The sequence below is a fragment of the Sus scrofa genome, chromosome 4 (genome assembly GCF_000003025.6).
Source record: "Sus scrofa isolate TJ Tabasco breed Duroc chromosome 4, Sscrofa11.1, whole genome shotgun sequence".
NCBI classification, from domain to species: Eukaryota; Metazoa; Chordata; class Mammalia; order Artiodactyla; family Suidae; genus Sus; species Sus scrofa.
Window position 1 is genome coordinate 94,309,325 of NC_010446.5, and position 21,546 is coordinate 94,330,870.

The 21,546-nt window shown below is 37.7% G+C and overlaps 1 protein-coding gene across 8 annotated transcripts in view; it reads left to right on the forward strand.

The window, feature by feature from the left end:
- Positions 1-21,546, forward strand: part of ASH1L (ASH1 like histone lysine methyltransferase) — a 187,463-nt gene that overhangs the window by 11,793 nt on the left and 154,124 nt on the right. For 4 of the 8 annotated variants that reach the window (XM_021089694.1, XM_021089695.1, XM_021089696.1 and 1 more), the window contains 2 exons: positions 3,812-3,965; positions 15,094-15,614. The exons of 1 other annotated variant lie outside the window; for it this stretch is intronic. In XM_021089694.1, the coding sequence (XP_020945353.1) occupies positions 15,195-15,614 (420 nt within the window). In that variant the 5' untranslated portion in view covers positions 3,812-3,965; positions 15,094-15,194. The remainder of the gene's footprint in view (positions 1-3,811; positions 3,966-15,093; positions 15,615-21,546) is intronic. 3 more of the 8 variants (XM_013997002.2, XM_021089692.1, XM_013997001.2) reach the window with 1 other exon arrangement.

Genomic DNA, 21,546 nt, shown 5'->3' on the forward strand with positions numbered 1-21,546 from the left:
TTACTATGCTATCTTATATAAGGCACTTTAGCATCCCTTGGTTTTTGGTATCTGTGATGGGACTTAGAACCAGTCCCCCACAGATAATGAGGGAGAACTGTAATTACTTTGCCAAGTAATGTACTAAGCCAAACAGTTCAGTAACAGTGAGTAATAATAGTCAAAAATCACTGCCTTCATGGTGCTCACTTTCTAGTAAGTGGTAAGACAGATATTATAGAAATGGATGTGATGTCATAGCATTTCAGTGATTAGTGTTATAAAGGAAATGTAAACATGTAAGGGGATGTTAGGTAGTTAGGGAAGTCCTTTGAGATAGTAGTATTTGTGCAGAGATCTGAATGATATGAAGGACCCCATGAATGTATCTTGGACATAAGCATTAGTGCCGAGTCAGTGGTGTGTTTAGTGTGTCTAAGAAATAGGAAAGAGCTGGAACAGAGTGAACAATGTGGGGAAGAATAATAGAAAATAGGGAGAAGAGGTAGCCAGGGTCTAGATAATGTAGGGACTTGACTAAGTGTCTAGGTTTTATTTTCCATTTGAGAGGAGGTTATTGGAAGGTTTCGAGAATGGAGGTGATTTGATCTTATATATGCTTTGAAAGGCAAGAGTGATGCAACCAGAGTGACTGGTTAGGAGGCAGTTGTAATATTTGAGGCAAGAGATGATTATGGGTTGAACCTAAAGTGTTACCAGAGGGATGGATTTGGGATATGTTTTGAAGGTCATAGAGATGATAACCTGGATTGGATGTGAGGTCTGAGTATAAGAGTTAAGAATGACTCTAATGATGGCCTTAACAGTTGAATACCATTTACTGAGATGAGGAACACTGGGTGAGACAGGTTGGGGGGATGCAGAACTTAAGGGTTTGGTTTGGGTATATTGACTTTGAATTTTCTGTTAAATGTTTCAGGTTGAGATATTGAGTAGGCTGTTGGATGTGTAAGTTTCGAGGTCTGGGCAAATAAAAATTTGGGAGCTGATCAGTGTAGAGATGCTATTTAGAGCCCTGAGACTTCTTGAGATTATGTGGATAGTGAATGTAGATAGAGAAGAGATGAAGTTCTTGGACTGAGTTGTGGAGTATTCTTGACACAATAAAAAATGCCAGAGTTGAAAGAATCTTTTGATAACTTCAGGAGTAATACTTTGCTGAGAAAGAAAACCCAACAGGTGCTAACTAGTCAAGACATAGAGACAAAAATAAAATGGTTGAGGAACAAATTGCCTTTTTTTTTTTTTTTTTGTCTTTTTTCCTTTTCTAGGGCTGCTTCCCATGACATCTGGAGGTTCCCAGGCTAGGGGTCTAATTGGAGCTGTAGCCGCCAGCCTGTGCCACAGCTCATGGCAATGCCGGATCCTTAACCCACTGAGCAAGGCCAGGGATCGAACCTGCAACCTCATGGTTCCTAGTCCGATTCGTTAACCACTGCACCACAACGGGAACTCCACAGATTGCTATTTTTTAATCTATTAAATAGCTCTTTGTGTCACAGAGACCACAAAACTTATTTTATATGAAATTAAGGACCAGAGTACCTATTTCTACTTGATTACTATGAAAAGATGGCCAAAGTGGTCATTACCTTCCTAGATATCATTGTGGTAGGCAACATAAGATAAATTCAAGTTTATAAAATGAACGAATGAGAGGAGTTCTCTTGTGGTGTGGTGGGTTAAGGATCTGGTGTTGTCACTACAGTGGCTTGGGCTGCCACTCTGGCGTGAGTTCCTTCCCTGGCCCAGGAACTTCCACTTGCTGAGAGTGCAGCTTAAAACAAAACAAAACAAAAACAAAAACAAGAGAGATTTCAAAAGACATGATGCCGCTTACTCATTAACATGATAACTGTTTCTAGATTTGAAAATTTATAGTGTAAGTGAGATGAAGCTGTCTCCTAATTATTTATCCTATCATCGGGCATTGTTAAACCTTCCTTTAAAGAAGCTGATTTTTTGGAGTTCCCACTGTGGCTCAGTGGAAGTGAATCCAACTAGTATCCATGAAAATGCAGGTTAGATCCCTGGCCTCGCTCAGTGGGTTAAGGATCTGGTGTTACCATGAATGTAGTGCACGTCTCAGACATGGCTCTGATCCTGTGTTGCTGTGGCTGTGGCTAGGGCTGGTAGCTACGGCTCAGATTTGACACCTAGCCTGAGAACTTGCTTATGCAGTGGGTGTGGCCCTAAAAAGAAGAAAAAAAAACCAGTTTTTCATCTGTGGACCTAATTTGTCAACACATCTAATATATAAGATGTAACTAATACTTGTAACTTAGGGGCTTAATACCATTTAGGTTGACTTACTGCTTTTTGTGGGACATGTTTTCTGGATGTGGGTAAGGATCTATTTAAATGTATTTGAGGTGTTGGAAACTGGAATAGAAATAACAGATGATAAAGGCAATCACAGTATATGGGTGATTGTTGTTGACTTTAAAAACCTATCAGAAATCCTCTTAGCTAATGCATAAAATGGATACTCTTGCTTGAGCACACAGCTTCAAACTTAACAATCCACCTCTACTGTTAGGAAAATGTAGAGCCCATCTGTTGAATTGGCACTATGCCTAAAAGGCTGGTAGTTTTGGACTTTGTCAGTTCAAGAAGAGAAATTAATTCCGGAACATTGAGGGGAAACTTGCCTAATAACAACATTTTCCCTAAGGTTTATCTGCTCTCTTATTGCTATCTTATAGAAATCACCAGAGAATTGAGAATCCATAATCACATATGATTTCTTTTTCCCAAGTTTTAAGTCAGAATTATCATTTATGTGCATTAGAGAGCCAAGTTTTCTGCCACATAAATAGTATCCTTATAAAACATTGTCAAAATTTCCAGGTAGTTTAGAGGTGATCTTCTTAAGTAGAACTGAGATGTTTAAGAAAGTAGTATGATTTGGGATTCAGATAAGCCTCTAAAAATATTTCTAGATGAATTTGTTCCACAAAAATCTGTAAATTATTTACTGAGACTTAGAACTAGATGGTTTAAAGTGGCCACCTCCTAGTTTCATGGGCATCCATTCTGTACCTTATCTTAGAAGCTGGCCTTAAAACCAAAGGATCATAACCTTTTTGTGGTGGTGGTGGCAGTGGTCGTGAGCCCCATTAAGACTATAATGAAACCTTTGTACTCTTTCCCCCAGAGTGTACATATATGCATAAAAATTTTGGTATATAATTTTGGGGGTTCACGGGCAATTTTGATTTTAGGCCAACATACCTTGTCTGCATAAGCATCTTAATTATGAATGTTATGAAATGACAATGCATTCTTTACCTGTTCTGCATTGAGACAGAATAGCTAAAGAATGCATTGCAACAGAGACCGCATTTAAAAATGGACGTAAACTCACATAGGGATGGTGGTTGAAGTAAATCTTTGCTGTTATGTGACGACTTTCCTTTTCCCTTCACCATTTTGGTAATGCAATAATTTCTGGAGAATCATCAGTTAAAGCAACATACCAATGTTAGAATGGCAGGCTGGGTATAAAAAAAGTAATTCTCCAAGTTCGGTAAAATGGCGTCAAAGTCATAATCATCTATCTTTGCCTCACCCTTCCTACAGTTACCTAGCCTCCCTAGCTATATCCCACACACCTCTCTGAATGCACTTTCTGAATCCAGACCTGACCATGTGCCCTGACAGGAGGCACTCTTTAGCACTCTTTAAGATCCTGCCTGCCTCCTTAGCTTTGTGTCTCATTGGGCCTCTTATTCTTGCGCTTCAGCTGTTTGGAACTGTCATTCCCACGCATGGTTTGTTTATATCTCCATGACTTTCATGTTCCTCCCAGTGCCTGGCTGCTTAGAGAACACCTACCCAACTTCTGAGACAAAGTTCAAGTTGATGCTGTGAAGCCTTACCTGGCCACCTCCCCTCCTTTGGTGAACAGTATGCACTCATTTCTCTTTGGCATATACCTAGGAGTGGAATTACTGGGCTACAGGGTAAGCATGTTTTTATCTTTAGTAAATACCGTCAAACAGTTTTCTAGATTGATTGTATGACTTTGTAACTTTATCAGGTTCCACATCTTCCCCAACATTTGTTGTTGCCTTTCTTTTAAATGTGAGCCATTTTGATGAGTAGTAGTATTTCATTGGTATTGATGTGTGTATTTCTCTGATGACTGGTAAGGTTGAGCATCTTTTTATGTGTTGGTTGTACATTCGGACATCCTCTTCTAAAGTGCCTGCTCTTAATATATATTCTGAATGTAATTCCTTTCTCAAATATATGCACTGCAAATATCATCCAATGTGTGGCCTGCTGTTTCACTCTTTGGTGGTATCTTTTGATGAACAGAAGTTCTTATTTTTGTTAAGCCCAATTTGTCTTTTTTTTTCCCCCCCCTTTCTTTCTTCTCTAATTTGAAGAGATATGTAATTGGGGGTAGGAGGAAATGGAGAATTACTTACTAATAGGCATAAAGTTTCAGTCAAGCAAGATGAATAAACTCTAGAGACCTCTTGTACAGCATTGTACCTGTAGTCAACAATAGTGTATTGTACACTTAAATTTTGTTAAGAGGGTAGATCTCATGTTAATTGTTCTTACCACAATAAAATAAAATAATAAAAAGATAAAGAGGTGTGTAGTAGGTGGTAGTCTATTGAATGGAAACAAAAAGGAGAAAAATGTATTAAGAAAATAGCTAGTCAGTATTAAAATAATGGAGTTATAAAATATACCCAGAAGCTATTGGGTTCGTTTTCTCCATTTCATGTGTAAATGAACAAATGAGACTTGAGAGGTGTGTGCATGTGGTGGTATATGTATATTTCAGATCTTTTTAAAATGTTTTATTGGATTTATGTTTATTTATAAAACTAATACAAATTTTGTAATAGATCAAGGAAAAATATATTTAGGAGTTCCTTTTGTAGCTCAGCAGGTTAAGGACCCAACATTGTCTCTGAGGTTGTGGGTTCAACCCCTGGCTTTGCTCAGTGGGTTAAGGATCTGGTGTTGCTACAAGCTGTGGCATAGGTCGCATATGCAGCTCAGATCCAGTGTTGCCACTTTGACCCCTGGTCCGGGAACTTCCCTATGCCACAGGTGTTTCTGTAAAAAGAAAAAAAAGGAAAAAAGATTTATAAATAATTTTTCCTTTTCCTTTTCAAACTTTTCCCTAGAGTAACCAGTAGTATCAGTTGGTGTATAATCATCCGTACTTATTTCTATATATATTCAGATACATCTTTTTCTACCTTTTATAAATGTGAGATCATGCTTGCATTTTTACTTAATCTCATGGCTATATATTTGTGTGTGTGTTTATATATACTTAGTTATTTTTGTGTATGTGGCCACATCAAGGAGTGTTGGAATAAATATCCTTTTATTGGTGCTTTTATTTTTCTGTGATAGTAAATGTAACTTTCCAAAATGATGCTGACCATTAGTGCCCTCTTTCCCACCTTGCCAGTATTAGTTCTTACCCTTCATAAATTTAAACCAAACTGATGAGCAAAAAACATCTTATTTTAATTCATACCTCCCTGACTATTAGTGAGATAGTTCATCTTTTTATATTTCTAATTAATTTGTCTGTCTCTTCTGTAGTTGCCTATGCATATCTCCTCTGTATCTTTTCTTTCTTTTTTTTTTTGTCTTTTGTTGTTGTTGTTGTTGTTGTTGTTGCTATTTCTTGGGCCGCTCCCGTGGCATATGGAGGTTCCCAGGCTAGGGGTTGAATCGGAGCTGTAGCCACTGGCCTACGCCAGAGCCACAGCAACGCAGGATCCGAGCGGCATCTGCAACCTACACCACAGCTCACGGCAACGCCGGATCGTTAACCCACTGAGCAGGGGCAGGGACCGAACCCGCAACCTCATGGTTCCTAGTCGGATTCGTTAACTACTGCGCCACGATGGGAACTCCTGTATCTTTTCTTTATGGAATAATGTTGCATGTAAGAGATGTTAATCTTTTTTCATGTTTATCATATTTTCTCCCAATCTGTTGTTTTTTCTTTTTTCAACTTATTTTTTATTCTCCCAATCTATTATCTTTTGATTTTGTTCACGTCTTACATTATAGGTATATAATACTTTTACGTAATCAAGTTTGCCAGTATTTTCCTGTATGGTTTCTGGTTTCCTGATTTGCTTAAGAATGTTTTTCGAGAATTCCTTTGTGGTTCAGCGGTAAAGAACCTGACTAGTATCCGTGAAGGTGTGGGTTTGATCCCTGGCCTTGCTCAGTGGGTTAAGGATCTGGCATTGCCATAAGCTGTGGCGTAGGTTGCAGATGTGGCTTAGATCTGGCATTGCTGTTGCTGTGGTGTAGGCCAGCAGCTGCCACTCTGATTCAACCCTAGCCTGGGAACTTCCATACGGGTGTGGCCCTAAAAAAAGAAAAAAAGAAAAAAAAGAGTATTTCTCAACCATACACTATAAAAATATTTGCAAATATTCTTCAAGTACTTTTATTTTTCCATATAACTTGAATTCGTGCGGAAACTTTTTTTTTTTTTTTGGCCACACCTGTGATATGTGGAAGTTTCCAGGCCAGGAATCAAACCCATGCCATAGCAGTGACCCACACCACTGCAGTGACAGTGCCTGATCCTTATCCTGTTGTGCCACAAGAGAATTCCCAGAAATTATTCTTGTGTTAAATGTGAGGAATGGATCTAACTTTTTTTGCTCCAACTGGATAGCCAGTTAGGTCAATCCGAAGCAAATATGTATCAGATAAATCAGCTTCTTGCCATATTGAAATGTCTTTAATTGAAAAATGTCTTTACAGGACTGTTAGTAGCCCATACTCTATTTTTATGAAAGGTAAGAAGGAACCCCTTCCAGAAGATACTTCATTTTGATCTACCAGAAAAATTTTAAACGGCTTTATTGAGATATAATTTATGTGCTATACAGCTCACTAATTTGAAGTGTACAATTCAATGGTTTTTAGTATATTCACATAGTTAGGCAACCATTTCCACTATCTAATTTTAGAATATTTCATCCTGGTATACCTTAGCAGTCATACCTCTTCTTCCTAGGTATTCTCCTTTTACCCTAGCCCTAGGTAACCACTAGGGATACCTTTATCAAATATTTATGGATTTGTTGTTTTGAACATTTCATACAAATGTTGAAATACAGTGTTGTCTGTTGCATCTAGCTTCCGTCTTTTAGCGTGTTTTCGGTTTTCATCTATGTTGTAGCATGTATCAATACATCTGCCCCTCATATCTGTGGGTTCCACATCCACACATTCAGCTAACCATAGATTGAAAATATTGGGGGGAAAAAATTCCAGAAAGTTTTGCCTTGCAAAACTTGAATTTGTTGCATGCAACTGTTTTACACAGCATTTACATTGTGTTTAAACTGTTTATGTAGCATTTACATTGTATTATGTTTAAGCCATCTAGAGATGATTTAAATGCATGTAGGTTATATGTGAATACTGTGCCATTTCCTATAAGGGGCTTTTGAATATCTTTGAATTTTGACATCTGGGGCTTCTGGAAGCCGCGCCACAGGTACTGAGGGGTGACTGTACTTTATGCCTTTTGTTGATGAGTAACATTCTCTTGTCTGGATAATGTTGCTGTGAACATTTGTGTACAAGTTTTTGGGTAGATAAATGTTTTCATTTCTCTTGGGTACATACCTAGGAGTGAAATTGCAAGGTTATGTGGTAACTTTTTTTTTAACCTTTTGAGTGACTGCCAGATTGTTTTCCAATGCAGCTGCACCATTTTAAATTCTGACTTCAATTTTCCACAGAAAAGTTTTATGAAAAACAAATGTAAGATATTTACAATGTGAATGGTGTACTCTTGGAAGGACTCTTTATTTAGTGTACAACCAAGTGGGCTGGCTAGGAGTTGACAAGGATTCTTACTCTCATGACTAGGAATCTCATGACTAGGATTTTTATTCTCATGGAACCAGTAGTCTAGAGTAAAATATGGGTATTAAGCATATAACTTATTAGTATAAGTGTTAAGAGACTTACATTATGCTCTGTAAGCACTTAATAGGGAGATATCCCCTGGTGTAGGGGGTTAGGAAGTATCTTCCTGATGAGGTGACCTTTAAGTTAAGATGGAAAGGTTGAGTAGCAGTTATCCAAGAAGAGGGTGAAGAGGGTTCCAGGCAGAGAGAACTAACGGTATGTTCTCCTAAAGGGAGGAAGACAGACATTTGAGGAACTGAAAGGTACTTACAACACTTATATGTCACACATATATTAATTTTTCCTTTTGGGGGTTGTTCTTTGCCCCTGCTCTGCTCATAGAAGAGTGGGAAACGGTGTTCCAGTTGCTACTACCCTGATCTTCCATCTTATGACTGGTACTCCAGAATCAACTTTTGCTATCTTTTTAATCCTTCTTCCGTAGTTTTCTTAAAATGTAAATTGTATCTTATTACTCCTCCACTCAGAGCTTCTTTTTAGATTCCATATCTTTCATGTCAGCCAGCAAGGCCTTCTGCAGGCTATTTTCATTAATCTTTATCATTTTCATTTTGTGCTATTCTCCCTTTGGTTTATCTACTGTTAATCTTTATACTAGGTCTCAACTTAAAGTTAGATGCTTTTATTTTATTTAGTTATTATTATTATTATTTTGCTTTTTTTTTTTTAGGCCTGCACTCGTGGCATAGGAAGAGTCCAGGCTAGTGGTCCAATTGGAGCTGCAGCTGCCAGCCTACACCACAGCCGCAGCAACGCAGGATGCAAGCTGCGTCTTCAGCCTATACCACAGCTCATGGAAACGCGAGATCCTTAACCCTCTGAGTGAGGCCAGGTCAAACCTGCAACTTCATGGTTCCTAGTCAGATTCATTTCCACTACACCACGACAGAAACTCCAAAGTTAAATGCTTTTATAAAATATCCCTGTCCCTCCAAATTTCCTTGTTGTACTACCTCATATAGTAGTATTTTCACATTTATTAAAAGTTATATATATTTATAGGATTAGTCGTTGATCTGTCTCCCTGTCTAAAATTTAAAATTCATCTTACTTACAAAACAGAAATAGACTTACAGATATAGAAAACATAATTGTTACCAAAGGGGATAAATTTGGAATTTGGGACTAATAGAGACAGTATATTTAAAATAGGTAAATAACAAAGACCTAATATTTAGCACAGGGAACTGTATTCTATCTTATAATAACCTATAATGGAAAAGAATCAGAAAAAGAGGGAGTTCTCTTGTGGCACAGTGGGCTAAGAATCTGGCCTTCTCGCTGCAGTGGCATGGGTCACTGCTGTAGCACAGGCAAGGCCAAGAAAAAAGACTGAAAAAGAATACATATACAGGGAATTCCTGTTGTGGTTTATCGTTAACAAACCCAACTAGTATCCATGAGGACACAGGTTTGATCTCTGGCCTTGCTCAGTGGGTTGGGGATAAAGTATTGCCATGTAGCATAGGTCACGGAAGTGGCTCAGATCCACAGTTCCAATTTGACCCCTACCCTGGGAACTTCCATATTTTGCAGGTGTGTCCCTAAAAAGACAAAAAGGTTCATGATACCAAGAACCATGTTTGTACTATTTATGACTAAATCTGCAGTGGGTGTCACAATTCTCAAAACATATTTAGAGACTCTCAGAATATTTATTGAATTAATGAAAGGATAGATTAAGAGTGGTGAATTCATAAAGGAAATTCTGGAATGGTTAGATAGTTGGAGAGCTAGTAGAATGTGTGATCATAGCAGCCATAGCAGTCAAGAGTTTCAAATATCCAATATGCTAAATGTAGCAGAGAGGAGTAATAAGAGCAGAACTAAAAATGGTCTTTGGGAGACAGCATAACATAGTGTTTAACAGAAGCCAGATGGGCCTAGACTTTACCTTTTATTGCCTGTTAACCTAGTTTTCATCTCTAAAAATAGAATAATAGTAGTAACCACCTCATGGTGATGGTGAGGCTTAAATGAGATAATCTATATAAATCTTTTAGCGTTAGTCTTGCATATATTAAGAGCTCAGTAAAATTTAGGTATTTTTTTTATTTTAAAATTACTAATGCTGAACCCACTGTAATGATCCAGTATTTGTAGTACTTAGAAAATATGTATAGTTGACCCTTGAGCAATATGAGGGTTGGGGCACTGACACTTCAAACAATTGAAAACCCACAAAGTCTGCCCTCTGAATTGCAGTTCCTCAATATCTATGGAGTCAGCCAGATCATGTAGCACCCTGGTATTTACTATTGAGAAAAAAATCTGCATTTAAAGTGGACCTGTACAGTTACAACCCTTTTTTTCCAAGGGTCAACTTAAATTAGTAATTTTCTAAAAAGTTTGTTCACAGCTAAAATGATCTGGTCAAAAGGGCTTTGGAAAGATCTAATGTTCGTTTCCTTTGAATTTGGGCTAAACTGTTTTGGATTGTTTCACTTGTTTGAAAATATAAATCCCAAAGTTACATGTGAGAAGAATGTTGAATTTGCCTCTTTGAGCATGAGTGACAAGATTCTAGCATTCTTTGTTTTGTGTTTCTCCTTGAAACTGTGTTTTAAATTGAAAATATTATAGTAGAAACTAGAATACATTGTATGACAACATGGCGTCCTTGCTCCTGGATGAAAAACGTAGATTGTATAGATACATCTTTCCAAAAGCTGAAAGAATATCATTCTGGTATAGATATCTTTCCAAAAGCTGAAAGAATATCATTCATGAAGAACATTGCTTTGAAAGTTCAAAAACAACATTGTGGCAGTTGCTGTAGGGACTGCCTTTCAAGCAGTTTACATTTAGCAGATAAAAAGCATTCTTTGTTGCGAAGTATCTTCAGAAATTGGATTTGTCTTTACTAGAAAACACTTAAATTTGGTATGTAGGGTTTGCCAATCATGATTTTCCAGTCATGCTGTCTAAATGGATCCACAAAATATGCCCTGAGGCATACGGTTCTTTTTCCTCTTTGATCAAGTTAAGGAAACGTAATATTTACCTATTCTTATGTATACATTTCTAGCATAGTGATCAGTGTTTTCAAATTAATTCCTTTTCAGTTTGTTGATATTCTGCTATATTTAATAATCTGTGTCGCTTGATTTCATTTTTTTCTATTTTTCAAATAAAGAGAATCATCTTCTCCAAACCCTTTTCTAGAATGTTTTGAAAGTGAATAAATGCTGGTAAAAAAATGCCGTAAGTTCTTTCTTTGAAAGAAATTCTGAAATTCTACTTTATAAATATACATTAAGACTGTGGAATTTTTTATTATGAAAATAAAAAATTACATGGAAATTTAAAAATGTGTGTAGTTATGAGTAGTGAATATAAAAGCAGTTGTTTTTTATCCAAGAAAGGATTTAATAACTAACCAGAAAGATAATGTGGCAGGTCCATGAGTTCATCATTAGAAGCAGGAAACCCACGGTAGGCATTAGAATTTAAGAACATGAAAGAAAGAGGAGGGGAAAAAACTAGAAAAGAAACAAATTGAAGCCAATAAGATATAACCCACATACGGCGTGGAATTAATTTAAATATTTATGGAGCATTACCTATGTGCCAGGTGCCAGGTGCTTGGATACTACATTGAACTAAAGGGACAAAAATCCATTTCCATGTAGACTTTACATTCCAATGGAAGCATATAAACAATACAAACATTGTACATCAGATGGTGAGAAGAGCACTGGAGAAAAATAAAGCAGGATATAGTGTGAAGAGTTGGAATGGGTGTTTTTCTTTTTTCTTTTGGTCGTGCCTGTGGCATGTGGATATTCCCAGCCAGGGATCAAATATGCACTACAGCAGTAGTTCACCCTATCTTGGGACAAAGTGGGGAGACTGGTAGGAGATGGAAGAGAGGCAGAGGGATTGTAAGGCCTTTTAGACTGTTCTAAGGACTTTAGCTTTTACTGTGAATGAGATAAGCCATTGAAGGGTTTTGAGCAGATTGACAGGCTATGACATGGACTTTAAAAGGATCGTTCTACTGTTGTGTTGAGAAGACTATGAAGACATACAAAGGCTGGAACAAGGAACCATTTAGGAGGCTATTGAAATAGTCCAGATCAGATATTATCACTTGGACCTGATTAGTAGCTATCAAATTATAAATAGATTCTGCATGTATTTTGGAAGTAAAGAAGACTTTTCTGACTGGACATATGGGGCATTAGAAAAAGAAAAGAATCAAGGATGATTAGAAAATTTTGGCCTAGGTATTTCTGGTTGGATTTGCATTTATTGAGATGAATAAGCCTGTGGGAAGAACAGATTTAGGGGGCTAGGTGAAGGTGAATTGCCTTTGGACATGGTAAGCTTGTCAGGTGGGCATTTAGATAATATGAATCTTGAGTTCCAGAAAGAGATCTCACCTGGTCTCTGTCTGGAGATAGAAATTTGTGAATCATCAGTGTTAGATGAAATTTAAATTCAAAAATTAAAAGACTACGTCTGGTCATTTAGGAAGTGAGTGTAGATGGAAAAGGGAAGAGCATGACCTGGAGCACTCCAGTGTTTAGAGTCGAGGGCGGAAAGGAACAACTGGCAAAGAAGTCTCCTTAATCAAATACTTTAGTACCTGTGCATTGAAGTATATGACTGTTCACAGAAAATTGTGGTAATTTAAGACCCAAATGGATCCAGATCAGGTCAGGTCATTTTGTCACCAGTGAGTTATAAAAAAAACCTTTTGATTTTCAGAGTTTTGAATTTCAGGATGATGTGAACACATCTTGGAAAAGATAGGACTTTGTGCCTTTTTTTTTAAATTTTTTTTTTGCTTTTTATGGCCACACCTGTGGCATATAGAGGTTCCCAGGCCAGGGATCGAATTGGAGCTGTAGCTGCAGGCCTACGCAGCAGCAATGCAGGATCCAAGCCGCATCTGCAACCTATACCACAGTTCATGGCAATGCTGGATCCTTAACCCACTGAGCAGGACCAAGGATCAAACCTGCATCTTCATGGATACTAGTTGGGTTTGTAACCAGCTGAGCCACAATGGGTAATCTGGACAATGTACTTTAAAAGGAGAGAAAGCACATGGCGTAGAAGCAGAAATGAACATGATTTGTCAATGACAATAAAGAAAACTGAATTGACTAAAATCATAGATGTATGTTGGAAAGTAAGGATAAACAAGTTTGAATAGTTAGAACCAGACTCTGAAAATCCTTGAATACCATTGTGAAGTGCTAATGTATGAAGTGGTAAACAACAAAAAGAATTATCATATGCAGTTGATTTGAAAATTATTCTTTCAGCTGTTTCTGTGAGTGAATAGAATAGGAAAACACTTTAGTCAATTGGCCAGCATTTGTTGAGTAACTGCTTAAAATTCTATCACCATTACTAGTATTACTAATAAAATTGTTGCCACCTTCTATTGAACCTTGTTGTGTTCCTGTCATTGGACTATGGATTCTACTTAAGTTTCTTATAGGAGTTATAAAATATATCATGTGGTCTTTGTCTTTGAAAATTGTATAATTTTGGTGGAAAGAAAAGTCTTAAGGCATATAGTTTAAACTATAAAATATTCTACTTATATGGATTTTTTCTAAGGGATAGGATGTTCTCTTTTTTTCCCAGATACTGGTCCTAATCCTGATTCAGATATATGCTTGAAATAAAGACTAGTCTGTTAGCCCTCGAGTATGGTGAATTGTTTTGGTTTTGTATTCACTAGCCACTAGATTATGTGGTAATCTAATATGGTTTTCTGAGGATCTTTATTTATGGGAAGGGGGTTGCCCTGTGTAGATATTCAGCTTCTCAGGTAAGGTGTACCACCTATTATTGCAAAATAATAAATCTGCATGCCAGTGTAAAAATATTTTATGGATTTGGGAGATTGAGGCATGCCAACTGACTGTTTGCTATTAGGAAAGTTTGTGAAAATGTATTTTGGTTTTCAGAGCTTTTATAACAATTGTTCTAAATCATTTATATAATTATTTAATGTTCATCTTTCTCACTAGAGTATAAGGCTTTTAAGTTTAGAAACTGACTATGTTGACTATAGTATTTCTAGGGTGTTGCACAATGACGTGATAGGTACTCAGAAATATTTTTTAATGAATAAATGAGTAAGTTCAGAGTTGAATTGTATACCAGCAACAGAGATGATTTTAGCCTGAAACCACCCTGAAACATGATTCTTTACCTTCAATGAAATTGATTTTATTTAACTAAAATGTAAGAAATATATTCATTTGAAACTGAGGAGTATTAAAATATATATGTGTATATATATATATAGTTTAAAATTTTTAAATTTTATTTATTTATTTTTTGTTTTTTAGGGCTGCATCTGTGGCATATGGAGGTTCCCAGGCTAGGGCTATAATTGGAGCTGTAGCTTCCGGCCTCCGCCACAGCCACAGAAACGCAGGATCCAAGCCATGTCTGCGACCTATACCACAGCTTACAGCAACGCCGGATCCTTAACCCACTGAGCAAGGCCAGGGATCGAACCCACAACCTCATGGTTACTAGTCGGATTCATTTCTGCTGTGCCACAATGGGAACTCCTATAAAACTATTTTTATCTTAGGATATGCTTGACTGTCAGTTGCATCAGTTGCAGACACTTCTTGGTTGAGTTATAACAATGGTTCTTTTTTTTTTTTTTTTTTAAAGTGTTGCACCCATGGCATGTGGAGGTTCCTATGCTAGGGATCTAATTGGAGCTGTAGCTGCTGGACTGTGCCACAGCAACGCAGGATCCGAGCTTGTCTACAACCTACACCACAGCTCACGGCAACGCTGGATCCTTAACCGACTGAGCGAGGCCGAGGATGAACCTATGTCCTCATGGATGCTGGTCAAATTTGTTAACCACTCTGCCACGACGGGAACTCCCTAGCAGTGGTTCTTAAACATTGATTTGTACCTTCCCGAACCAGTTAGTTTTTGATTTCTAGAGAATAATAAATTAATTCTGAAATTTTAAATTTGTTTATAACTAAATTAATTTAAACCTGTATTGAACTATATTTTGATCTATTTTAACTGTGACTTTTGAGTTCTTCCTGATCTCTTTGTCCTCTTCCCCCATACCCATTTCTCATGTTCATCAGTAATTCCCTCTGTTCTGATAAATTTTTGTTATGGTCTGTCCTGCAGAGAAAGAGATGCTGGTTGCAAGTTTTGGAGATCCCTGTTTTTTATGGAACACAGTTCTGTAAAATTTTCATAAGATTCCTTGGCAATAATATACACTTGTGATGGACCTTAGAAATACTGCTATGTTAGGATTGGGTTCTGATTCCGAAGGATTTTCAAGAAAGAGTCCCTCTGCCATCAGTACAAGCACACTGGTCAGCAAGAGAGAAGTAGAGCTAGAAAACAACGCAAAGGAAGAGGAGGACCTCCGCAAGTGGAATCGGGAAAGAAATACCGAAGCAGGGAAGGATGATGGTTTGACTGATGCACAGCAACAGTTTTCAGTGAAAGAAACAAATTTTTCAGAGGGAAATTTGAAATTGAAAATTGGCCTTCAGGCTAAGAGAACTAAAAAACCTCCAAAGAACTTGGAGAACTATGTATGTCGACCTGCCATAAAAACGAGTATCAAGCACCCAAGGAAAGCACTTAAAAGTGGGAAGATGACAGATGAAAAGAATGAACATTGTCCTTCAAAGCGGGTAAGTAGAATTCCCAACAATATGTGGTCATTAACAGTATTTGGGGAGTTCCTCCTGCGGCACAACGGGATCAGTGGTGTCTCTGCAGTGCCAGGACACAGGTTCAATCTCTGGCCCAACACAGTGGGTTAAATGATGCAGCATTGCTGCCGCTGCAGTGTAGATTGCAACTGCAACTCAGATCTGATCCCTGGCCCATGAACTCCATATGCCATGGGGTGGCCAAGAAAGAAAAAAAAAAACCCAAAACAAACAAAAAACCCCCAATATTTGGATTTCTCTATTAATTTTTATGAAGCCTACGTACATATTCCAGGATGTTTGATTTTATTCTTTATATGTTATTTCCACCTAGTCTGTTTTATGAATCTAAAACAGGCTTTGAGTTTTGTCAGAGATAGTATACACATTATATATTTTAATTTGTAAAATTATGGCAAATATTTTAAATGGAGTATATCCAGATTGCTGTTCTGATGTAGCCTACTGTAAAGAATACTGGATTTGTAGTTAGGAAACCTAGATTTGTATCTTGCCCTCCTACTTAATAACAATGTGACCATAGACAAATTAACAGAGAAGAAATTGAGGCTCAAAGATGTAAAATGATTACAATATCACTTACATTTCAGGATGGTTCTCTTCCTGTGACCTCAAGGATTTTCAGAAAGTCAAATCAAAAAGATTTTTATCTAAACATTTTTACTTGAAACAGTGTTAGAACTTGTCTTGCACAGCTAACTTTTAAAGGGGTCCAGAATGATTTTTTTTTTTTTTTTTTGTCTTTTGTCTTTTTGTTGTTGTTGTTACTATTTCTTGGGCCGCTCCCGCGGCATATGGAGGTTCCCAGGCTAGGGGTCCAATCGGAGCTGTAGCCACCGGCCTACGCCAGAGCCACAGCAACGCAGAATCTGAGCCGCGTCTGCAACCTACACCACAGCTCACGGCAACGCCGGATCCTTAACCCACTGAGCAAGGCCAGGGACCGAACCCGCAACCTCATGGTTCCTAGTCGGATTCGTTAACCACTGCGCCACGACGGGAACTCCCCAGAATGATTATCTTTAGTGATCTTTCTGTAATTCTTTTTTAAATGGGAGTTGCAGTGTTTATTTCAGGTTCTCTCTAGGAATTTTTTTGTGGTTTTTGTTTTTGTTTTTTTTTTCCTTTTTTGCCGCACAGGAAGTATGTGGGAATTCCTGGGCCAAGGATTGAACCTGCACCACACAGCAGCAACCAGAGCTACAGCAGTGAGAATATAGGAGCTTAAAGCTGCTAGGCTATCAGAGAACCCCCCGTAATTTTTTTTTTTTTTTTTTTTTTTTTTTTAGGGTCGCACCCGGAGCACATGGAGGTTCTCAGACTAGGGGTTGAATAGGAGTTGTTGCTGCTGGCCCCACACCACAGCCACAGCAATGTGGGATCTAAGCCTCGTCTGGTACCTTCACCACAGCTCACAGCAGTGTTGGATCCCTAACCCACTGAATGAGGCCAGGGATAGAATCTGTGTCCTCATGGATACTAGTCAGATTTGTTTCCGCTGAGCCATGACAGGAGCTCCTGTAATGGTTTTTAAGTAGTACTAATAATGAGGTTTTATTCTGAAAAGATTTCACCCACAAAACATACTTACTCTTGATATATTATAAACTACTACTGTTTTTTTTTTAATTTTTTTAATAGTTATTTCCCCAATACAATTTTTTTCTACTATACAGCATGGTGACCCAGTTACACATACGTGTATACATTCTATTTTCACACATAATCCTGCTCCATCATAAGTGACTAGACATAGTTCCCAGTGCTACCTACTACTGTTTATATCCCATTTATATTGTTTGTAGCAGAATTTGTAGTAGTTTATATCCCACTTACATTGTTTGTACTCTGTGGTTCCTGAGGAAAGGTGTCTGTATACTTACGAAACTGCTGGTAATGAGTAGGTGTTTATTTTTCCGACACTTACTTTATCATAGGCTATTGAATATATTACTTCCCTCTGAATTACTTCTTCATAAATAATAGAAAGAGTACGAGTTATGGAGTCAGAACCAAATTCAAATCCTGGCTTAATAACTGGACAAGGCAATTTGGTTTCTCTTGCTATGCTGTGGTTTTCTCATTTATAACGTGGGACAATTGATGCCTATCTTAAATGATTATATAAATAATAAATTTCGGTAACCAAGACTTGGAAACAACCCAAGTGCCCATCAACAGACGATTGGGTTAAGAAGATTTTGTGTGTGTGTGTGTGTGTGTGTGTGTGTGTGTGTGTGTGTATACACAGTAGACTATTATTCAGTCATAAGAAAGAATGAATGCTATTTGCCACAACATAGATAGACCTAAAGAGTACTAATACACAGTGGAGTAAGCCAGAGAAAGACAAATACTGTATGGAATCTAAAAAAATGAATCTTATATAAAACAGAAACAAACTCACAGACCTGGAAAACAAACTTATGATTATCAGAAGGGGGAGAGAGAGAGGGAGTGACAAGTTAGGACTATGGGATTAATAGATACAAACCACTACACATAACAATAGATGAGCAACAAGGATTTACGCTCTAGCACAGGGAATTATATTCAATATCCTGTAATAATCTTTAATGGACTAGAATCTGAAAAAAAAAATCTCTTTGCTCTATACCTGAAATGAACACAACATAAATCTTTACTCCAATTAAAGAAAATTAAATTTATATGTAGTATCTAGCATATTATAGATTCTTATAAATGTTCTCTTTAACTTTTTTCAGCCTAAAGTAGAGCATTACAACCTGGAATCTCTGGAAGGGTTTGAGTGTGTGGTTGCTCTCAGAATATGACAGTCTGTGTGGAATTTTGTGTGTTCGTGCAGATGTATTTTTACATAGCTTTCACCAGCTTCTCAGAAGGGTTAGTGACTCCAAAGAAGATTAAGCACTAGTGGCTAAAGAGGGAAAGGTGAACTACCATGAACCCTGTTGGTAGTCTAAGAAAGTTTGAGGGTATTGTTTCATTTACTTTAAAGTAAGGCTTTAGGAGGTTCTGTTGTGGCTTAGCAGGAATATTAAGAACACAACTAGTTTCTATGAGGATGCAGGTTCGATCCCTGACATCACTCAGTGGGTTAAGGATCCAGGTTCCTGCAGGCTGTGGCATAGCTTGCAGATGCAGCTCTGTTCCCACGTTGCTGTGCTTGTGGCATAGGCCCGCAGCTGCAGCTCTGATTCAATCCCTAGCCTGGAAACTTCCATATGCCACAGGTGCAGCAGTAAAAAGAAAAATAAATAAGTCTGTACCAAACACAACTAGAAATATTGTCTTGCATTCTTGAAAAGTAGTTGGCTTTTTGTCATTTGGTTATTTTTATTTTTTTTTTATTTTTTTTTTTATTTTTTTTTTTTGTCTTTTTTTGTCTTTTTGCCATTTCTGCCACGGCATATGGAGGTTCCCAGGCTAGGGGTTGAATTGGAGCTGTAGCCACTGGCCTACAACACAGCCACAGCAACTCAGGATCCAAGCCACATCTGCAACCTACACCACTGCTCACGGCAACGCCGGATCCTTAACCCACTGAGCAAGGGCGGGGACCGAACCCGCAACCTCATGGTTCCTAGTCGGATTCATTAACCTCTGAGCCATGACGGGAACTCCTTTTTAATTAATTTTGAGATTTACCTTACCTTGCTGCTTTTAAAACAAATATATATGTATTTTTTTGTCTTTTTTTGTCTTTTCTAGGGCCTCGCCTGAAGCATATGGAGGTTCCTAGGCTAGGGGTCAAATCAGAGCTGTGACCACCAGCTGACATCAGAGCCATAGCAACGCACGATCCGAGCCATGTCTGTGACCTACACCACATCTCACGGCAACATCAGATCCTTAACCCACTGAGTGAGGCCAGGGATCGAACCCGCAACCTCATGGTTCCTAGTCAGATTTGTTAACCACCGAGCCATGATGGGAACTCCAAAAGCAAATATTAGGCCTTGTATTTCTAGTAAAAACAGAAATACAGATCTTACATTTTATCTCTCAGTAGAACTATTCTCAGTAATGTTCAGAGGGGAAAAAAGAAGACCCTCTGAAAAAATAATTTGCTATCATAAATAATATTGAATGATTATTAACTGTTTGTCTTTTTTTTTTTTTTTTTTTTTTTTTTTGGCTTTTTAAGGCTGCACCTGCGACATATGGAAGCTCCCAGGCTAGGGGTTGAGCTGTAGCTGCTAGTCTAGACCACAGTCACAGCAAAGTAGTATCTGAGCCACATCTGCAGCCTACACCACAGCTGATGGCAACACTGGCTCCCTGACCCACTGAGTGAGGCCAGGGATTGAACCCACATCCTCATGGATACTAATTGGGTTCATTTCTGCTGCACTATAACGGGAACTCCCAAGTTTATGTCATTTTTAATAGCAAAAGTCAAGTTCTGTTCCATAAGTGAAATTTTCCCTTTCTTGTATTATGTGACATATAGTCACATTTATAGTAGTTTACTCATGGACTCTGTTAGAACGGTTCAAAAATGTTGTTTTTTTTTTTAATTTCAATCTAATGATTAGAAACTGGCACGTTAATAACTAAAGTTTAAAGCTTAGTTCATTCCTTTGAGAAATATTAGATGTTCTTCATTTCTTTTAGTTAAAGTTATGTAAGTTTCAGATTTTAAGTATCCTAGTTTTGTTTTTTTAAATGTGTTTCCCCCTAGTTTTATTGAGATATAATTGACATACAGTATTGTGTAAGTTTAAGATACATTTGGCTATTTTTAGTTAATTTTGAGATTTACCTCACTGTATTACATTTTGTCAAAACTAGAAAATTTCATGACATTTAGTGTTGTCAGGAATATAGAGGAACACTATACAATGGAACACTATTCAGCCATAGTTAAGAACAAAATAATGCCATTTAAAGCAACATGGATGCAACTAGAGATTATTATAATAAGTGAAGTAAGTCAGAAAGTCATACATTATGATATTACTTAATATGTAGAATCTATAATATGGCACATCTGTGGGAGTTCCCTTTGTGGTGCAGCAGAAACAAATCCGACTAGTAACCATGAGGTTTCGGGTTTGATCCATGGCTTTGTTCAGTGGGTTAAGGATCCATTGTGGCCATGAACTGTGGTGTAGGTCACAGACACAGCTCGGATTCTGCATTGCTGTAGCTGTGGTGTAGGCTGGCGGCTGTAGCTCCAATTCGATCCTTAACCTAGGAACCTCCATATGCTACGAGTGCGGCCCTAAAAAGTAAAAAAATAAAAAATAAAGTATGGCACATCTAGATGAACTTATCTATGAAAAAGAAACAGACTCACAGGCTTAGAGAACAGACTTGTGATTGCCAAGGGGGAGGGCGAGGGAGTGCGATAGGAGCTTGGGGTTCGTAGATGCAAACTATTACATTTAGAGTGGATAAACTATGAGGTCTTACTCTGTAGCACAGGGAAATATATCTAGTTTCTTGCGATAGACCAGGAAAGATAACATAAAAAAGAGAATATATATATATATATATATATATATATATATATATATATGATTGGGTGACTTAGCTGTACAGCAGAAATTGGCACAACATTGTAAATCAACTATACTTCAATTTCAAAAATTAAAAAAAGTATAGTGGAAGCAAACACTGTCATACCCTGTTGGTGGAGGGTATATTGATGTAGTAACTTCTCAAGAGAAGTTTGCTTGTATTTGTCATGAGTAAAAATGGACAATTCCATTGTTCCACAGTGTCACTGATAAACTATCATATAGAATATTTGCAAGTATATACCAAGGTGTATGTGTAAGATATTTATTAAAAGTGTAGATTCCTGAGGTTCCCTTGTGACTTAGCTGGTTAAGGATCCAGCATCATCCAGTAGCTGCTGTGGTATGGGTTTGATCCCTGGCCTGGGAACTTCCACGTGCCA